This window comes from Phyllopteryx taeniolatus, chromosome 15 (genome assembly GCF_024500385.1).
Source record: "Phyllopteryx taeniolatus isolate TA_2022b chromosome 15, UOR_Ptae_1.2, whole genome shotgun sequence".
NCBI lineage: Eukaryota > Metazoa > Chordata > Actinopteri > Syngnathiformes > Syngnathidae > Phyllopteryx > Phyllopteryx taeniolatus.
The window spans coordinates 19431006-19452055 of record NC_084516.1 but is presented as its reverse complement, the minus strand read 5'-3'; the positions used below and the strand labels follow the sequence as shown (position 1 = coordinate 19452055).

Sequence of the window (21050 nt, the reverse complement as noted above, 5' to 3'; positions counted from 1 at the left end):
ATATGAAAGTAGATTTATGCTACTAACAAATAAATTGTCCAACATTACAAACTCCTCTAGTAACACAAATGAAACACCTTCACATATATTTCATGTTAAAAAAAAAAAAAATTTTTTATTTGTAATCCCGCAGTCAACAACACTAACTAAAAAAAAAAAAAAAAAAGACATACATTTAAATCATGATTGTCTTCACCACATACCATTGATTGATTTGACTTGAGAGAATATACTTTATAAAAACTATATAATCGTCTGTGGTTGCAAGAAGCTTTAAAAGACAATATAAATCTTGTTCCCGGAAATCCAACCCAAAGGTTTCTTTTGACTCGAACGGTCAAACCCGTTTCTGCATACAGTAATTGATCCACTGGCACCAGAAAGAAAACGTTTTCATCATGCTTTGCAACTTGAACTTTGTTAACCTACAAGCTATATGTATTTAAGTCTCACCCATGTTTGTATTAATGTCTTTGGTGAAGGGACACATGGTTGCATGAAAAACCAAAAGGGAGGTTATCTCACCCTACTCAGATTGTTGATCATTTTTGAAATTTCTGACGTTCAGTCTGCAGTCACTTCAAAATGTATTACTTTTCAAACATCTTTTTAAGACAAGGCACTTGAACATGTGCTATTTTCCCAGTAGACCGTGTTCTCCAATGTTACGTTGAGTAGAGGTACACAAGAAATCACATGACTGACCTTATTTCCTAACCATGTGGATGAGCACTGCTTTTCATGGTAGCATTGAAACAGACTAAAGACAATAGCTCTGTTTTTACAGTACTAAGCAATTCAAACAACTAATATCTGTAACTTTGATTTCATACAATATACTGTAGACATTTAAACAAACAAACCCCAAAAAACCTAACAAAAAAAACGAGAGAAAAGGCATTTGCAAGCACACGAGAAGAGGAAACACTATTTCTTGTCAATTATTTTACAAAACCGGACGCTTGACTGTAACTTTTACATGAGTAACAATAAAATAATATCCACAAATAGAGAAGCAATGAATAATAAAGGACTGGTGAAAAGATGGCGTGATGATGTCTGAACCTGCCATTTCCCAGGAAGCGCACACCACAAGATCACAGAGATTGAGGTGAAGCTGTGTCGGTCGGCCAGTGCGTTTCATCACAGAGACGATAAAAGCGGTGTGGAATCATGACGTTATTTGCTCCTTATTTGTACTACAACTCAGTGTCCTTGTACTTCTGGGGGTTGTAGTACCCTCTCTTGTTGTGGTCGGCCAGCTGCCTGCGGTACTCCGTCTCATCATCTTCTTGAGCTCTGCTCTCGGTGTACTGCTGCCTGGACGGAGTCTGTGGCTCCGGATTGGAGCTGGAACTGATCAACGCACAAACACACGCAGTGAGTGAGGAAGCTCTCGGGGCTTCATCAGACAAACAGAGGCCCACGCTCTCACCCTATTGGCTGAGGACGGTTGAGATTGGGTTTGGGCAGTTTGACTGGGATTGCATAGATGTCCGGGTGCTTCTGGGCGATTTCCAACTGCGGGGAGAGAGGAACAAGGCCCAGATACGTCAGAACGACTTTAAGAAAACAACAACAACAACAACAACTAACAAATACAACCCTAAGATGATTTTTACTGCGATATCAAGATTTAACAAGATGATTACTGATCAATATTTCTCAAACCCAAATGACGCAGTGAGTAGCTTCTCGTTTAGCTTTAAGAGTACCAGCACAACTCTATTTTCCCTACAATCTGCACTACCACGGAATGGTACTGGTATGGAGGCTGAAGCTACACAAACTGCTGTTTGATTGGTTTGTTGACAAGCAACTGCAGTGCTTCCATGGGAATTCATTGAAAGGAAGACAAATACCTCATAAAAAATACAGTAGATTATATTAAAGAGGACTCAAAGCTGTTCGCATCGTCTCTTCTTTGTTGAAGTTACGTTTAGTTTGCACACCGTTGTTCTGTTAGTATGTCACATTTACTCGAACTACACAATATCTGCATGTTTCAAAGGAAACGACGCAACACCTTTTCAGGGTTAATTTGATTAACTGTAACTCATGTTGACTAAAGGTGAACACAAAAAGTGGTTCGACACACATGGAAAATAATGTGACAATCTTTGAATGAACGGCAGACTGTGGAATTAAGGATAATCTCTTTATTTTGGAAAAACTAATTGCAGACTATTTGAACATATTATTGTCATCCCTCCTACATACCCTCAAGTGCCCCAGACCAATTTAATACCGCTATCCATTTTCTGTCGTCCAATTTAATACCGCTATCCATTTTCTGTCGTCCAGACTCCAGTTCCAAGGACGTTTCAAGCGACACATTCAATATGATTGTGTACAATCAATGAACACATGAAACAACCTGAATTTGCAGACAGCCATAATACACATACATAACTCCATACGCATCAACACTGGGCAGTGACAACATGGAAGTCAATGCCAATAAACAATACAAATATTAAACGTTACATACTCGAGCATTCTCCGCCTCCTGCAGTTCGAGGACCCGCTGAGCTCGGGCCAGGTGGTCCATCTTCTCAAAAGCTTTAATCTTCGGAGAAACCAAATATTGACATGAGTCCTTTTTCTACAGTGTGTCACATCCATGTAATGATACCCATGTAAATCTCACGGGGAGATGAAACATTGATTTGAAAAGAGGATTGGTGGAATGAAAAAAACAAACAAACAAAAAAGCAAAACAACAACAACAACAACATGAAAGTCACAAATGCTTCATTCATGTGGAATTTGTGGGTGAGCACAGACATTCAATTACCTGATCCCCCATTTGCTGTGGCACATAAGAAGCCATGAAAGTGGTCGGAGAAAACAGTGGAATAAAGAGGCATCAACATAAGCAAGCAAGCAGCAAACACAATTAGACAAAGCAAAGGCCTTCACAAATTGGACTAGTCAGTAACATCTGCAGAATATTCGTGCAGGTCTAAAAATAGATATGACTGAAACTACGTGAGTCATAACAACCTTGCCCAGGAAGGATTTGTTGGCAGGGTCCTCCTCCTTCTTCTCTGAGGTCTGCTCGTCCGCCATCTGGCTGTGGCGGGCGATGGTGGGCTTCAGGGCCACCGGAGGGGGCAGCGGCTTGTTCCCGCCCACTGCATCGCTGCTGATGGTGCTGCTGGAGTGCGAGTCATAGCTGCGTGATGAGTCGGTCCGAGTCTGAGCACGCACCTGCCGCAGAACACAACCAGTCAGGTTGTCTGAAACCTTCGAGTTTTGCTGAGAAACTTGTGTTTGGGGTGGACATTTCCTTAAATGATCGTTGCGAACATTAATTGATGAAAATTTATACTCAATGATCAAATTAGGTCAGCATGGCAAACTAGAGGTTATCAAGGCTCCTCATTGTTACGCCAGGCGTCCTCCTACATTTCAAAAACAACCCTGTTCTTTGTCGTCGATCACACTTCTGTAGTATTAGTTTATGTGCGGCTCAAGGGAGACAAATCTGACTGTGAATGGAGTCGATGAATGACTTTGTAGAAATCACACAAAGTAGGTGAGAAGGACTTATTTCAGCACATGTAAAGGCACTGTGCTCTCTCACCTTCGGAGGTTCAGGGACAAAAGCAGGGGGAGGACTGGGCTCTCTATTTTGCTTCTCTCTGCTGCCTGACCTTCTCTGACGAGTCCGGGGTTCAGGGTGGGGCTTCTACACACACACACGATACAAGAGGGTTGACAGGGATGCGCTGTACATTAGTGCACTATATTTTAAGGGTGCTCACCTCGTCAGGGAGCACAGGTTCGGATGACCGACCGATGGCCGACACGGGCTGGGGCTCATCCATTGGCTCGTCCAGCTCATTGTCGGTGTAAGCCCCACCCTCATCGGCTGTGTCGTCGTAGTCGCTGGTCAGACGGCTGTCCATGCTGAGGTAGTCTGTGCTCATCGCTGACAAGTAGGACATTCGGTCGTCATGGAGATCGAGATCCTCCTCTGAACCATCTAACTGTGGAGAGGAAAGGAAATACCGTAAACCCCCCATATTCGCGCTTCGGCATTCGGAAATTCTCCTTTTTTGTAGATTTGTTTTTGGAACCTATTCTCAGTTATTTGCTGAAAAATGCACCTATTCGCTGTTTTTGTGCTTAAGTATTACTATGGGCCCGCGACCCTTGTGAGGATAAAGCGGTACAGAAAATGGATGGATGGATGGATGGAGTATTACTTTGGTGCCTTCTTGTTGCCAAGGCACTATGTTGAAGAGTTTCATCTCGACAAAAGTCTAAAGGCATTTATAAACCTTTTTGGGCTGGGCAGATTTTTGCTGTTTGTCCCTAGCCCTCGTGAACAGAGAGGATACACTGTCATTATAGAATACAAACATCATGTAACATTTTGGCAGGGAGTGATGATACTTTCGTATGTGTGTATATTTGCACAAGCATGTGTGAGCGAGAGCGGTACATCCGAAAGCAACGATTTGTTTGGTCTCCTCATGTTAGCCGTCTTCGCTGAGCTGTCGCCTGTTCTGTGCACCGTAGAATAAAAAACGCTCTCTGCCAAAAAACCATAGATGCATACAGTGTACCAAATTCCTGCACAGTGGCTAGAAGAGGGCGATTTTCCTTCAGAACATATTTTGTACTCTTAAATTGGGAGACGCTCAGAACGGCTAATCTGCGATAGCGGTTAATGTTCATACTGTACATCTGAAAAAAAAATGTCAAAATGGTTACTGGTCTTATAGTAGAGCAAAAATATGAAAACTTTTTGTGAATGTTGATTTACTTGTGATGTATTGTTCATGTGCAAAGATTACATTATTTTAACATTATATTAAACAAATCAATTTTCATTGTACACCAACATCATCTTATCCAAATGATACAATTTGCATAAAGATATCAAATACATTTTGAACATAATGAAGTTCAGCCAATTGGTGTGGGCCACGACAAGCGTTCCAGTTTCTCATGTGCACCCTTATTCTCTAAACCTTGCTTTAGTGTCGCCACACAATGCAACATGAAAGGAAATACTGCTGGTTGGGAAAAATGCTGTTGGACTCACCTTGCCCTCAGACACCCACACAGCTCTGTCTTGCTGCTCCCGAATTGAATCTTTCACGCTGCCATACCACGCATCGTTGGCCGAGTTGAGGTCGATGGTGTCTGAATGGGAATTAAAAGGAACACAATACAGTACAGTTTGATCGGAGAACCTCGACGTCAGTAAGGGTAGAATTGAACAAATGAATTGAATGGTTAAATGGCTTTTACTGTTTGGAGATGACGTATCCATCTGTTTGTTTGTTTGTTTGTTTGTTTGATAGCGAGTCGTATTTACCCCAAAACTAGCTCGACGAGATTCTTTTTTTTATTTGACTTCCTGTATTGCATTTACTATAATCCCTCAACGGGGACCTCAAGTCAACCTCTGCTGTGTATATATTGTATGTTAACACCACAAAGAAAACCAGATCTCACACATGCAGGAACGCAAACATTGCCGCACCTCTTGAGCTAGTGTTCGGGGTGTCGGCGCTTTGCTCAAGGGGCACCTCGACAGCAGTCAAAATGCAAGACTAACACCTCCCCCATCTAACTTTGCGTAGGCTTATTTTGCTCTTTCTGATGAGCAAATATGGAACGTGGTGAGGTTAATCCAACCAATGCAAACTAGCCATAATATATTTTCTCAGAGTGTACAAGTGTTCCTTATGTTGCTGAGTGGACTTGCTCCTTCTTTGCAGTGTTTTAGCATGAAAAGCACAAGTATATAGCCAAGTTGAGGATTTGCAGTGCCACAGCTCTCAATCGAAAATACTATAACATCGGAACAGCCTCTCAGTGAGGAAACATACCAGTGAAAAGGTGCGAGCAGGTCTTTCTCAGCTTAACGGCCTGCTCATAGAGTTTGCGTGCACTGCGGGTGGATCCAGGCAGAAGGCGGTTCCTCATGCTCTTGACTCCCTGCTTGCCGTCTGGATTCAGGAAGATGACGATGGGATACCACTGGGTGTAATTCAAGGTGTCGACAGCTTTGGGAGTAACATCCAGGAGCGCGTGAGTGTCCTTAGTGGAAAAAGGTCCAGTGTCACACGGTGGATCAATATTATGAAGCTGCAATTTCTGGAATACCACACCTGTTCGATAATTTGTCGAATTGTGTTCAGTCTCACAACTCCGGCTGATTTCTCACTGCCTGCATCCTTTGGCTCGGTTTCTTTAACATGAAAGATTACAGTATTCAAAGAGCAGAATGGGGTGCCCTGATGTTGTTAGTCGTAGAATACCATTCCTTCAAACTGAGATACACAATATACGAAAGGTAAACACTTACTAGCAACGAGGAACTCGTTAGGCATGTCATTGGCCAGTTTTTCATTCACAGCATCAGAAATGGGCCCAAATATGACCACAGGTCTCTTGAAGCCAGCTGAAAACAAACAGTCCTCGGTCAAAGGCCTTCAAGAAATCCACCAGCAAGCAACAACATTCGTCTAGTTTAGACGGAGGCCAGTGTAAGGGAACCTTCACGCAGGACAACTTTCTCATAGGCTGGGAATCTTGTGGCAACTGGTGCTGCACTCAGATCCTCTCGACTCTTGCGAAGATCCTTTTTCTTCGCCGCTCGTTGCCCTCGAAGCCTCCAGAAGTCGCCTCTGTCATTACCCGATGCGGCTCGTGCAGCATTCTGGACGTTAGCCATTTGCTCCGCTCTGTGAGGCAAAACAGAAGTGCTTTAGGCGCTTTCATTTTTACCAACCGATGTTTCATCTTTCCAGCTCACATGAAAACAAATTGCACTGCAACCTCATTTGCAGCCAGCTGCTCCAAAGAGAATGCAAGAGCACAATTTTTGCCAGTGTCCACAAGACTATACAGACCTGCTTTTATTGGGAATGATGCCCTTCTCCAGCAACTGGTTTTCTTTGTTTGTACGGACTGCCAGCCAGTTGCCCAGCTTGCCATCATACAGTGTGTCAGTAACTTTGAAAATTTCTCCCCTGGTGAAAGGAAGGCTCTGAGGAGCCTCTTTCTCGTACTCAAAGTGGGTCCTGATGAAGAATGAGTCACCTCTGCCAGATGCTAAAATGTCTTTGTATACTGAAAGGAAAAAAAAAAAAAAAAAGAGAGAATGTTGTAATTTTGGGCTCAAAAAAAATCACGATTCAATAAATCATAGTTCAAAACGTGATTCTTGGCCAACCGTTCCTCAACAATTATCTGGTATTTTCTTTCATTGCGATGCACATTGCTGTACTTAAAGTTAATGTGCAAAATGTAAACTATCCATGTGTATTACAATTTTAAAGAAGCTAAATCATTAGTGCAGCTTCATGTCCTCTCTCCTTAGCGTTAAGAACTTAAGAGCTCCCGTGGCAGCAAATTAAGATAAACAGTATTTGTATCAACAGTATCATACGATACCTTCTGGTTTGCTCTGTGCAAGAATGGTCATGTCTTCTCCTTTGGGAATCTCCAGGAGATAAAGGACTGCATCCTCACGGACCATACCCCTAAAGTCCACGTTGTTCACCTGAGACATAAATAGCAAGCTTATGAACTGCTATTAACACACTGATTTATGATGCAATTCACATATTCTGAGCTTAAAAATGAAGCAAAAAGGCTAAAAAAGCTATTGTAAATTTGACACACCACAGAGGAGAGTATTGGACAATGAATGAATAATAAAATAAAGAAATCAATCGCAAGCATGTGAACTCAGGCTTCCAAATGGTCATGATTTGAAACATTCTTTCAGTTTTTAGACGCTGCGGGGATGTCGCTGAATGCTCTGAAAACCCCGCCTAACCATAACTCCCAGCTGTCAATCAAACACGTGCCTTCTGTCACGGCACACTATCGCATTGCACACGCTCTCACAGGCAGTTGAGAAGCAGCCTCTGAGCCCCGGTGTAATGCCAGCAGCGCAATCCCCACTGGCCCCCCCTCCTCCTCCTCGCCCCACGACATGCAGCTGGCAATTGTGTGGCTGAGGACCCGAATGGAGTTGCGCCGGACCTCTGCTGGTTACTCCAGCCACTGTCGGGCTGGCAGGGGGCCACAGGGCGGAGGATCACATCCGGTTCGCCGCTGCCACGTTACGCAACGTATGTGGGGCCAGACGTAGAAACAGTGTACTTCAAATAACACAAAATACATTACACTTCAGGGAAGATGTGGGCATAATTTGATGGCTAACCGCATGCATGCTATACTGGTAGAACTGGCTCAACTTATTATGGATAAGGATGTGGCAATTCCACTGTATGGCCTGGTGACATCAGCGCGACCCCATTTTAGCCTCGCCCAAAAACTCTGGACAAACTGAGATGGTGAAAAACAGTTTGAGGCTATATCTCAACACTTGAATACTATATTGTTCTCAGTCTTTGCACTTTTTCAAAACTTATTTCATGTATTTAGAAACTTGTCAATCTTTAATTGTGATCTCGCCTTTCACCATTTCAACAATGAATTATAATATTGGTTCTTACATAATGACCACTTATTTCTGATTTTTTTTATTCCCAAAGTCAGAGTATTAGCCTACTGTGTCTCCTATTGATGTTTTGAATCTCACCTTCACCAGCTGATCCCCAGTGCGAAGACCCTCTTGTTCAGCTGCACTATCTTCCTGAACCCCCGCAATAAAGATGCCGACATCATTCCCTCCTGCAAGCCTCATACCAACGCTGTCACCTTTCTGAAAACGGACCATCAATGTATTTGGCCTAGAAGATGGAAACCAAAAAAATCTTCAGTTTCTTATCAAATACCAATTCTAGATTATATGTGACCATTCAAATAGTAGTCACTTAAATACCAAGAATATCTGATATCCTACTGACCCATATACTTCTTGGTCCTCTATGGTTGGCTTTAGTGGCACTTTAGGAGGAGCGTGAACCTTGGGGCCAACTGTGATCGCTTTTAGTGCAGAAGTACAACAAATAGCACGTGAATACTTCACATGAATAATGTGCATAACTTAATATTTAGAATATTGGGCAGCAGAAAAGTTTACTTGGTGGCGTTTGTGGCCGTGGCTCCTCCCTCTCAGCAGGCAATGGGGGCGTGGCTTCCACAGCTCGGTCAAGCCCTTTGAATGGGGTTGGCATGGCACCCATTTTAGCCAGCCTATTAGGAGGGTCCTCTCTAGTAACAAAGGAAATTCTAATTAGTGGCCATCCTGGTCTACAGGATGAAGATCTTGGCCAGCCCACATTTCGGTCGAAAATGACATTGCAGCCCAAAGGCCTCTTTATACTCCCGCGGCCGACAACGCCTGCATTGACCGACAAATTGGCCCGCGCTTCCCCTCTGCGTAGCTCGACGTGCACACGGCAACAATTGTTGCTGTGCGTAGAACACCGCGGAGATAATCTGTCGTGATTGGTCCGTTTTAGTCACTTGCTGTGATGACGTACTCAGTGTGCCCCTTGGTTCCACATACCATCTACGCCGCCGCCTTCTCGATCGATTTTGCAGCATAATTCAACGTATCATCTGGTCATCTAGGTCCATTTGTCCTAGCAGATTTTGTTCCACGGTCGCCATTGTTGTTGCTTGCTGTTGTTCCTTGTTACGGAAAGGAAAGTAAAAACGGCTACCGGAAATGGCCAAAAAAATGCAGTGGAAACTCCACCCTGTGGTGTCCTAGCCAATACCAGCCGTAGCGTCACCCCCGACTTGGAGGAGAACTGCAGCATACTTTCAAAACAGCGCGCGTGGGTTGCGCTCGAGTAAACTGCAAACTGCGTGCGGGATAGTATTGTAGTGACATCAGCGCGGTCACCGTCCGAGATTATAAAGAAATCTTAAGACGTCAGCAACGGAAGACAAGGACATTTCCTCATTAAACTACTACATGTTCTGTGGTGGAATTGTCACCTATATTGAAAGTCTGGATTTTTTGGGGGGTCAATGTTGAATTAAATGTAAGGAGGGGTAATTGTTTAATTAAAATCGATCGCTGTAATGCATCATTGCAGAAGGAAGGCAGCGCATGACTAAATGGGTTCACATTCATTTCCGCCTATAGACACGGGTTTTGTCAGCTCAATGTTGTATTGATTGCAGGGCTCACCTTTGAAAAAGAGTTTGGGAAGATGATGTGACACAGGCATTAGCTTTTAAAGGCTTTTTGTATGGTGGTGGCATCGTGTGACTGCGGCGGACTTTCATTGGCACACCTGGTTGGCGCTGTGTTTATACCATTTTAATCAATGACAGTGTAATAAAGTGGCATTTTTTTCCACATATTAAATTAGCGATTGAACATAATTTTGGGGTGCTGTTGTGTTGATGTGAGTGTGCAACTGTATATGATAATAATATAAGATACAATACCAACTGGAACAAAACTAACTGTGCTTAGGAACTCAAGCAAGAGTTTTTTTTTGTTTTATTGTAATTATTAATTATTTATTTTTAAATTTACAGAACAGTTGTAATTTAGCGACGAGATACAAAACATTTTTTTGTATTTCTTTGTCCAGATGCAGCGAATTTGATCTCCAGTTCCGTTGCTGACGTCCCATCAAGACATGGGGGGTATATTGATTTTGGTGATGAAAAAGGGGAGTTTCCAGAACAATAAGTTATTTACCAGTTGCTCTAAAAGTGATTGATATTACTGGAAATAACTGGCAGTTTCATTTTCTTGAGCAAAAAGTACATAAAGATAACTTAAGAGAAATATAGGCCATCTTGACATAATAGGTCCTTTAATGTAATCCTACATGATCTTAATTTTGTGCTGTATCAACGCGCTGGTACAAATTCAGCCATCCTTGTAACACGAGCCTCGTTTCTTTTGACGCTGATCATCTAAGGATTCATACCAATCCCTTAAACATCTTTATTTAGAATGAGTTTCATAAAAGAGAAAGGTTATAATATTTCCCAAAGGCAGACTTTTTTGGTAGCGCTCTTATGGAGTACGTCTTAGCTGTAGTTGCCAAGTCTTGATTCTTTAAAGGAAACCAAATCCTTTGACCGTGACATACCTTGGCTTCTCTCGCAGCCTTTCATTGGAGGAGTGGGAAGAAAGGTCTGAATGATGGCCCCGTCTTTCATCTTGTGGAGAGTAGGAGCGATATGACTCTATCTCGGATATATCTGCAACACACACATACATACACAACTTGAAAACCCCGAGTCCGAACCGAATTTTGAGACCCTTATTTCTGCTAAAATAGTTATTCTGTTGTCATCATGCAAAATCCCCTTGTATTTATTTGATTACATAACTTGGCCCACAAGACAAAAATAAAACATACTGGTTCAAAACTGAATGCGTGAATTGTGCATGCAATATAAAAGTGCTTAATCGCCAGAAAAATCAAAAATCACAAAATATATATATATTTATATGTATAAATCTGACTTCATTCCAGAGCAGGTCAACAGAGGTGGACAGCAATACTTTTAGTAGATGCACTTAAAGTGCTTTATGTTTTTATCATATAAAAATCTGTACCCCCCCCCCCACAATAAACCCCAATTGATTTTCAAAGCAAGGAGCCACATGGCCAGCCGGTATGGTGTGAAACCTCACATGATGAAATTCTGTCATTTCCCATAGCAGGATTATGGTGGTGGATTAGTTCACCCTGCCAAAGGCGGGTGACAACCTTCACATCCACACAAACACACACTCCCAAAAACAGACAAAGTGGGTCACAGGGCCTCTGGCTATTCCACCCTCCCTGCAGATGTTTGGTGAGCAAAAACACCCCTTCACACCACTTATCTAGATTGGACTGGACCAATCACAGCACAAGTTTAGGTCACGTGACATTTAAACTAGGTATAAGAGAGACTTCTCTGAAGGTGGAGATAAAATGATACTTGCTTAGCTCATTGTGTCATAGCGTTCTGTTTTGTGAAAACTGTGAAGGTAAAGAATACTATAAACTGATGTGAAAGAAACTTTTATTTAATATTGGAAAACAGGATTATGGACAAATACAAAACAACAACAGATCCAACATTTCTACATTGAATTCTCATGTTGTCGATACATTGGGGGTTTATACATGAGGACGGCTGCCATGTTCATTTTACACCGGATAGGACCTGCTGCTTTTCAGTTTCAAGTATCTCTCACCATCAAGTTCTGAGTCGCTGTCAACCATCGGGGGGACTCTGATCAGCACTTGCTGCCTGTCTCTCTGGACCACCAGCTGCAGCTTCCCACGAGATTTCTCGATCAGCTTCCCTGCGTCGCTGAGCGACAGGTTTTCAGTTGCTGTTCCATTGATCTGACGTTGGAGATGAGATGCACACATGGGTATTACATCATCGAGGAGCAATGTAAACAGTAGATAAAAGTTCCTTTTAAGGATGAAACAGTTTACAAAAAGTGAGAAGATTTTTAGAGTTTCAAATTTTAATGATTGCTAGAGTGCTGGAGTGCCACCTCCCATATCAGAAAGCGCGCCTGCACATCTGAAAGGCAGGTGCAAACCGCACCGCACCGCACCGCACCGCGATGCGTTAATCATAAAAGGCGGCGCACATTTCGTTGTGCCTGGGAAATTTCAGTGAACTGTAACAGCTGTCTGATACTGGCCTCTCCCACAGAATTTTTTCAGGTGTCTTGTCCCAGGTCTTAAATGCAATGTTACGCAGGATGGGCACTCGGGACAAGTTAAACCAAAAAAACGTTGCTTGCTTCAACAAAATAATCAGAGCAATCGATTTATTTTCTGTAACTCAGAAATGTTCTTGTTTGCATTCCATTAAAGCTTCCATTTCATTTTGCGCTTGTGTGTCCTCTGAGATATTCTACCTGAAAACTATCAGTGCTGCCTAAAGCAGAAAACCCTCTTTTAAAAACGTTGGTCTCCACCACATTCACAGCTGTTGCCACCGGCGTGCACAATCTGTTACAGTGAGTGAACATGCAATTTAGCACCAGCAATTTGGGCTCTTAATAAATCAGGCGCACGGTGTTGCCAAATAAGCAACTTTGTCACTACATTTAGCAAGTATTTAAAAAGGGACTGGTGATATACTGTATCTATTATAGGTTTTTCTGTTGTTAGCTCAGAGTGGGAGGTGTTCACGCAGACTGTCACACTGAACCACACTTAAAACACATTCAGTGCCATTGACGGCTTTAGAAGTCAAATATCCATGTTAACTGGGAAGGCTGGCAGTGAATGAGTTCAGCAAATCTACCGCTCCTGATTTGACTGCCGCCCAAATGCAGCTTGAAGACAGAAAATAGAACCTAAGCATTTTGACATTGGCGAAAGGCTCAGGCACCTTGAGAATGATGTCTCCTTCTTGTAGGTTTCCATCTCTGCTGGCAAGTCCTGTGCTGGTCATCTCTTTGATAAAGAGCTGACTGCCCAGACGAAGGCCATACTCTGGAACACAAGATAAGTATCTCTGAGTTTGCTGCTGATACAGTAATACTGCATATTGGGAAAAATAAATCATATTTCCTCATATTGACCGGAGGCCTTTATCTTCTCAATTGAATATGGAGAGAGGAATCTATTAGGCGGGAGGCCTTTATTTTTACAAGGGCAATTTAAGGGCAATACAGTATTAAGTAATATTGTACTAAGCTTGCGCTCATTTTTCCCCCCCACAAATGATGTTTGGTTAAAATAATATACAGTAAAATACACTGCATGTCATGTCCAACTGGAATTTAATACTAAATAAAATGGTCTATTATGGAGAAATACAGATACGGCAAGCTCTGAGGTGGACTGGGTGGAATATATATATATATATACATATATATATATATATATATATATATATATATATATATATACACAAGTTATCTTTGTGTCAAACCTTCGCTAGGCCGGTTCTTGAGCAGCAGAACATTCAGCGGTTTCTCCAGTGGCTCCAATTCTCGAGCAGGACGTGGCATAGGGATGGGCATAGCGGCAGGTGACGGTGAGCGCTCCAGCCGGTCCCTGCTCCCACCTCTCTTAAGAGGCTCATCGTATTTCCTCGAGTCGCTAGGAATTCGTTCTCGTCCTCTCTCAAAACTGTGGTTACGCCCACGGTCGCGTCCCGGGCTATGACTGTCCCTTCTGTAGCGTTGGTCGGGGCTGTTGTTGCGATCTAGCGCACGGTCGCTACGATAGCGTCGGTCTGGGCTGTAGTCACGGTCGAGGGCTCGCTCACTGCGGTAGCGCCGATCAGAACTATGGTCTCTGTCTAACGTGCGCTCGCTACGATATCTTCTGTCTGGGCTATAGTCATGGTTAAGTCTGTGATCGCTCCTGTGATGCCGATCAGGGCTACGTTCTCTGTCCAAGGTGCGACCTCTGCTACCATCTCTCCTGTACTGCTGGTCGGGGCTCAGGTCTCTCTCCGCACTTCTGCCCCGTTCTCGTCGATCATAGTTCCTGTCATAATCACGCTCACGGGTTTGGTAGCCAGAATCTGTGTAGCCACCGTGCTCCCTCTCTAGGCTGTGGTCCTGCCTGTTGCTGTACACGCTGCGACGGTCCTGATCGTAGTTGTAGTCGTCAGCGTAGTCGTTGTTGAAAACACGGTCATCGGGTGAGCCAGGACGATTCAGGACATTTACAGGAACCTTTCTTGGTCTCTTGACTGTCTGTTAGTTCACACAAAAGGTTTCAAACTAAATATATGTGAGTCGGAAATGTTTAGCTTTCTTCACAAACAATCAAACAAAGCTGTTTGAAAATAGTTAAATATATCAGGAAGGGGAATTTGCATCTACAATGGGAAATAAACGGTTTTCAATTGACCCTTTTTAACCTTAACCGTTGGTATTACTGATTCAAGTTTTAATTGTATTGTATGTAAAAAAAAAAAAAATAAATGCTTAACTTACAATTTTTGCAACTTTGCCACACTTTCTGAGGGTTTGGACAGCAAAGGAATGAATGACCCCGTCCATGGGAATGGCGTTCACCTGCACCACTCTGTCATTCTCACTAAACATAACAGAGTTATAAAATGTATGAGTGAAACTCTTAGTAAGGAAATACATTAGTTTGTGTAGCACAGTAGTGTAAAATGAGAGTCAATATTAACAACAAACAATACAAGAATAATAGTCAGAGAAGTCAAGTTGAGTTTAATCGGCTGCTGTTCAAACATATTAACAAACAAATTGGCTCACAATGGAGGACTCGGCAGATCTAAACTAGTTGTTCCTCGAGTGAACCATCAGATTTTTGTCGCTGAGTGAGGATGTGGAACACCGTTATGGATTGTTTTTGTGACAATCGATAATGACACAGACCCCAGTCGGACTCCAGAAAGTAGGCTGCAATAAAAAGAAGTACTACTCATCTGCAGAACCTGTGCAAACGTATTTGTAAAACAATTAAGTGGGGCAGCTTTTAATGAGTGAATAAATGATCTTTTGGATGACTGATGAATCTAAAACTAGACATTATTTCCCCTTGCCTCATGGTTGACAACCTTTCAAAGTCTGGAATTACGCTGCAGGCCTAAACCCAAAAATCCAATTTATAATTTAGATTCACAGTGGGGGTTTTAATGAATTTGTGTTGTCAAATTACGTCAACTGTTCGGCATATTTCGATGACGTCAGACTCGCATTGACGGGGTATACAGTATGGGATCACATTTGGAGCCGGCCTGATTCAGATCTGAATATTGCATGCATTTTTTTTGTTGTCTTTGCGCTGTCATGACTCATATTTGAACTGTGCCACTTGAACCATGTACTGCAAATGCATGATAGAAATAGCTAAAAGACAAATAGAACGATTAGTACATTTGGATAAGGATAACTAACAGTAGGGTTGGGGCATCGAGAACCGATCGGAACCGGGACTAACGATCCAGCTCTCCCAGAACCGTTCAAATTAAAACAGTTCGGTTCCCAGTTTCGATGCTTAGTCCTCCAGCCGCGAAGAAGAAGAGGCGGAAAACAATGAAGAAGCGGCGTAAACCAACGAAGAAGAACGCGCACGATGACGTGCTTGTGCCCGACGGCAGTGGCGAACAAAAGTGTGTGGTAACTTTGTAAAAATGAATGACCAGTCGCCTCAGCGCAACACTTGGAATAAGATGATATTGTACAAAGGAGGCTTTCACGATGTGTCGTGTCTGACACGCTCCGAGCCTCAGCCTACACCGCGCAGAGCTTCAATGAAGTCACCTCTCAGTCAACTGGGTGAGTGAAACAATAAAATGCGTCTATGCAAACATTGAGACGACTAACAAGGCAAACAGTTGCTTGCACCTTTGCACTGATGCTTTTGAGAGTTTATTTTAGTCTTCAAACCAACGTAAGCGCCGATGGGGTTACTTCCACACACATTGCCTTTTAGTTCATAGGTTTGATACTGGTTAAAAAGAACCTCGAGTCAAATGCTCATTTTAGTCTATGCTGCGGGCTGCTAAGAAAATGAATGTTCATAATTTGGACACCCAGCCCCCCTAAAATAATAATAATGATTTGGAACCGCAATCACTCAAATTCAAACGGTGCCCAACACTAACTAACTGTGTAACAAGTTCTTTAAGAATGAAACAGCAATACACACAACAACAAGCCATCAGCTGGTCCTCCCTGCAGGACGTCAGACACCACAATTGATGTCTCGCCACTCTCCTCATTCGGGTTGTCTCGCCCTCCAGATACGGCGATGCCAAAGCCCATCTTTGGATCCTGAGAAACAATAAAATGATACATGAAAATCACGCAGAGGTTAAAGCTATTCTGTTTCCCTGTGTGTGTATGTATGCGTGTGTGTGTGCATGTGTCAGGGTGTGAGCGAAAAAGCAGTTCAGTAATCCTTGTGGTGTGTTTCAGCTCCCACTGTATTATCGTGGCTGTATGTCATTGTGATAGCATTTAAAAGGGATTTTTGGTCCTGTAATTACATTTGTGAGCACTGCAGTCACATGTGCAGTTCCGAGCAGTTGTGCTCATCGAACTTGTGTTCCGTGTATCTGTGATTAAAAGCTCTGCTAATTCATCATTTTGCGAAGTGTGTATGAACAAGTAAAACATATACAAAAGGTGTGATCAGTAAAGACCTTTTGCCGTGTTCCGGCTTTCAACAGTCTACCTGCCACTGTTCCAGTTTGCGCTGATGAGATTAGTTCAGAGATTTGACAAACCCTTTCGCTTTATCCCTTCAATCTGTACAGAAAAAACACACTATTCATTCAATTCCCTCTGTTTTGAGCAGATGGCCAATGCTGACAGTGGGAAGGTCGAAGTGAATAGATATACACAAAATGAAGAAGACTCCTTTTTATTGACATAGTACATTTCAATATTAGAAAGATTGTTCATTGTGTTGCAAGATAGATTTAGAATCCTGAAATACATTTTAAAGGATGGCATGTGTAATCTGTGTGTGTGTGTGTTTGTGTGGTATATTCTATACCTAATAGAGCACAATGTATTGGTGCCTAAAGGCACATAGAGTTAGATATACTGTATGCATTTTTAAGTGTGCTCAATATAAAATATTGAAGCTCAAGTACCTGTAGTTTTCATTTGATTTGAACCTCAATAGGAAAAAATTGCAACATTAATAGTTGAATGTCATCTGTTTAACGTAAAGATCCTTTTAGTACACAGCGTCTGTTGAAATTTAAATCGACATTTCTATGTTGTATCTACCTATTCACTAAGATGCCTGATCAATTATAGTGGACACCCACAATTCTTGGGGGATGGAGACAGGGCTGGACAGTTACCCCACAAATTCTTGAATAAGCGGGGATAAACAGCCAATAAGCTTTGTTTCGGTTGGTTCTGAAAAACGGAAAAAAAAAAAAAAATTATATATATATATATATATATACATATTTTCAAAACTAGGTGAATCCGCGGGTGCTGAACGGCGAGTATTTGGGAGTCCAATATACACTTATCAAGGGATTTTCTTCCCATGCTTCAAAATCTGAAATTAAAGCTATAATCTGAGATTTCGTACGCCCCCTACTGCTGGAATTTAGCATTTACAACAAAGCGGTCCGTCGCTGCGATATGACATAGGTTGTGCCGAGTCCGACTCTCCCCGTCCTACCCTCTCCACTATATATAAGGCGGGTTTTTTTTAGCATTATTGTATCTCTCATAAATTGTGTTAAATAATGTTGGAAAAAAAAGGTCTCCTCTTCTTCCCACTCCTTGTGGGTGAATGAATATACAGCGTGGTATAACAGAAGTGTTGAAATCCGTGAGGTAGATAAAACGGTCGGAGAGAAACTGTCAATATCCAGCGTATATATATTGTATGTTCTTTAACCACTGCAGTGTTACAGTACCTTTTGTTAATGAAGAGACCCAAACCATTAAAATAATGTAAATGTACATTATAAAGTAAACCTAGAATTGTGTTTTACAACACTACTTAACTCTATTTATAAGGTACCTGTGGATAAAAAAAAAGCAAAGCTTGTGGCAAAAATGTATGCAGGCGGTATACTGTTCGTATGTACGCTTGTGCCTCTCACCGCCCGTTCAAATAAGTGAGCATATTTTTAAATACTATCGCTGTAGCAAGCCTCTTCTTCCCACTAATAATCTATGTTTTTATGGCTTAATAAATGTGATAGAGTACAACATACTGTATGTGCAGCATCAAAACGCGTGTCCACATAGCCAATGGCTCAATGTGCAGTGGATTTACACAGTAACTATTTTATGCTTCAAAAACACAAAATAATATTTGTAGTGCGCTTTTTACAACCACACTCCGCCCATTGCTCAGCATATTGCCTCATATCCGTGGCGTCGTTTGCGGTGCGCCACCAACTGGGCCAGGATGGGAAATGAATCGGGGATTCACTAAATATAAAAAAATGAAATATTGAAAAATACACCAAGATGTTAGAGAAGCATTGTGCCATCTCCTCGAGTAGTGGCTTGGATGAAAATACAAACAAAACAAAAAAAGTTGTGGCATTGGCATTTTCGGCACAAGATTTATGTTCACAGCTGACTTGTTTGGAGTAGTTCTGAAATTGGAGTAGATTAGTGATTTTGGTTTATGTGATTACAAGAAAGTTTTCAATGTTGCAAATAAGATTGTGATTGTACAAAAAAAAAAAAAGGAGCCCATCAACATCCCAGAGATAAGAGTTAGCTGCATGGGTAAGAGTTTGTTTTGCAGCTCATGGAGTGTACCACCATCACACAATAGTAGATAGAGTATAATCTCCTTTTTTACCATTTAATTTTGCGATTATTTAATAGGATTAACACGTCTACACCCATTGTTGACTTGGATGCTCCCCCAAAGAGACTTACTTAACACATGGTAGAAGGAAATAAAATGTAGCCGCAGAGGATAGAGTGTGACAGATGGCTATGGATTGGTTGAGAGCTGGAGGTCAAATGCCTGCAGTAGAGGACTACTAAATCTGCTTTTCTGGCTACAATGAACTGTAGCACAACACAATGGGCTCATCATGACGATTAACTAAGCTAAACTGGTTCGCTCTGACAATTAACAAATGACAATCAGACCCTGTGGCAAGTTAATTGCTATTTGGCGCTGGTGCAGGGCAATAGTACGATATATATCATAATGTGATATAAAAACATCTACAGTACAATATAACTCTCTTCCATATATATCCTTATTTTGATATGTGGGGTACTGGGGTAGCTTAATTGCTACACTAACTCAACTCAGTTTTATTCATAGAATACTTGGAAAAAAACAACCACAGCTGAAACAAAATGTTGCACATAAAAATGGAATTAGGGCTGCAGTTATAAAATATTTTTGGAATCAGGTAATTCAGCTATTATCCTATCGATTAATCCAGTAAACAGATGAAAAATTAACTTTGGATTATTAAACAATAACATTTGCATGTGAGGTGCAGGGTTTTTTATTTTTTTTTATTTTCCCCACTTAAGCGTCACCATCCTCATGTTCTACTGTAATATTTGCGACTTTGAGTGTGTAAGGCTTGAAAACCAGGGCCTGGCCTGGTGAGTGACGTGGAAGTCATTGAATAAGATTGTAGCATTAGCCGGTTGTTAACTGGCTAACCCTTTAGCCAGTCTGTATGTGGAGTGACTCGGCGTGAGTTGTGACCATTGGCAGCTTATGTAAAAATGTGGTCATTTTGTGTTTGTTTTCTTACGGTTTGTTCAATAACGCAATTGAAAGTGCTCTGATGACTGAGTCTATCCTTGACCACTTGCATGGGCATTATACTATGTTCTAACTAGCAATGGTAGGCCGTATTGTATTAGCTCAAATCGATACGTACCTTGTGCTGGCAATCACAGATGTGCAGCTTTGGTAGACATTGCACTTTATCTACCTTGTTAAATGTGAAATTAATACAAACTTTGGACATTTGGTCTTTTACAGACACTGTCCTCCTGGTTCATCACCATCGCGCCAACTTATTTCTGATCATGATGACGTTGTGCGTGCGACTGCAGTACCATGAAAAAATGATCTCTGCGAAGCTTCGAGGCAACCTTTTATCATCAAATGGTATTTTTTTGTTTTTTTTTTAATTTATATTTGATGAATTTTATAGTGTTTTCTGTATACATATGTATTTTATATATACATGGAGACAAGATAAGAGCAAATTTCCATTCACTTGAAGTAATTTTATGGAAAGTACTTTATCGGGGTGTATGAAGTACCTTTATAAGGATATCAATTTCGGGACATAAAATGTGGTCCATATCGCATGGCGCTATTTAGTGTCCTGAATGAAACAAACAAATATTTCTAATGTAAGGCATAAAAACCAAAATAAAAAAATAAAAACGTTTGGGTCAGTTGAACACTTCCACAAAAACCCCAAGGGACACGTTCATGAGTCATATGTTCACTGCTGGTCTAAAAATAGTATCTTTGCAGTGTCTATAATTTGTCATTTAAACAGCACAAATCCCCCCTCCCCCCCGTTCATCGTGACTTAACTATCCCACTACAAATCGATTCAAATCTATTTACTGTAAGCAACAACACGAGGAAAAATCATTATTACAGATATGTGAAATACAAATAAATAATACATAAATATATAATTAAAACCTGGAATGTATCAACTATTTGTCAATAAAA

General features: G+C 41.6%; 1 protein-coding gene across 9 annotated transcripts in view; it reads right to left on the bottom strand.

Moving 5' to 3' along the window:
• Window positions 1-88: 88 nt before the first annotated feature.
• Window positions 89-21050, bottom strand: part of tjp2a (tight junction protein 2a (zona occludens 2)) — a 50497-nt gene continuing 29535 nt past the window's right edge. For 6 of the 9 annotated variants that reach the window (XM_061747983.1, XM_061747987.1, XM_061747980.1 and 3 more), the window contains 23 exons: window positions 16530-16654; window positions 14840-14942; window positions 13822-14596; window positions 13276-13379; window positions 12113-12266; window positions 11010-11121; window positions 9026-9156; window positions 8850-8928; window positions 8582-8732; window positions 7423-7531; window positions 6879-7098; window positions 6523-6710; window positions 6332-6427; window positions 6135-6214; window positions 5853-6063; window positions 5060-5160; window positions 3771-3995; window positions 3590-3694; window positions 3007-3213; window positions 2798-2812; window positions 2492-2569; window positions 1436-1521; window positions 89-1356 (listed from right to left, as the gene is read on the bottom strand). In XM_061747983.1, the coding sequence (XP_061603967.1) occupies window positions 1200-1356; window positions 1436-1521; window positions 2492-2569; window positions 2798-2812; window positions 3007-3213; window positions 3590-3694; window positions 3771-3995; window positions 5060-5160; window positions 5853-6063; window positions 6135-6214; window positions 6332-6427; window positions 6523-6710; window positions 6879-7098; window positions 7423-7531; window positions 8582-8732; window positions 8850-8928; window positions 9026-9156; window positions 11010-11121; window positions 12113-12266; window positions 13276-13379; window positions 13822-14596; window positions 14840-14942; window positions 16530-16654 (3612 nt within the window). In that variant the 3' untranslated portion in view covers window positions 89-1199. The remainder of the gene's footprint in view (window positions 1357-1435; window positions 1522-2491; window positions 2570-2797; window positions 2813-3006; window positions 3214-3589; window positions 3695-3770; window positions 3996-5059; window positions 5161-5852; window positions 6064-6134; window positions 6215-6331; window positions 6428-6522; window positions 6711-6878; window positions 7099-7422; window positions 7532-8581; window positions 8733-8849; window positions 8929-9025; window positions 9157-11009; window positions 11122-12112; window positions 12267-13275; window positions 13380-13821; window positions 14597-14839; window positions 14943-16529; window positions 16655-21050) is intronic. The other 3 variants (XM_061747981.1, XM_061747988.1, XM_061747986.1) reach the window with 1 other exon arrangement.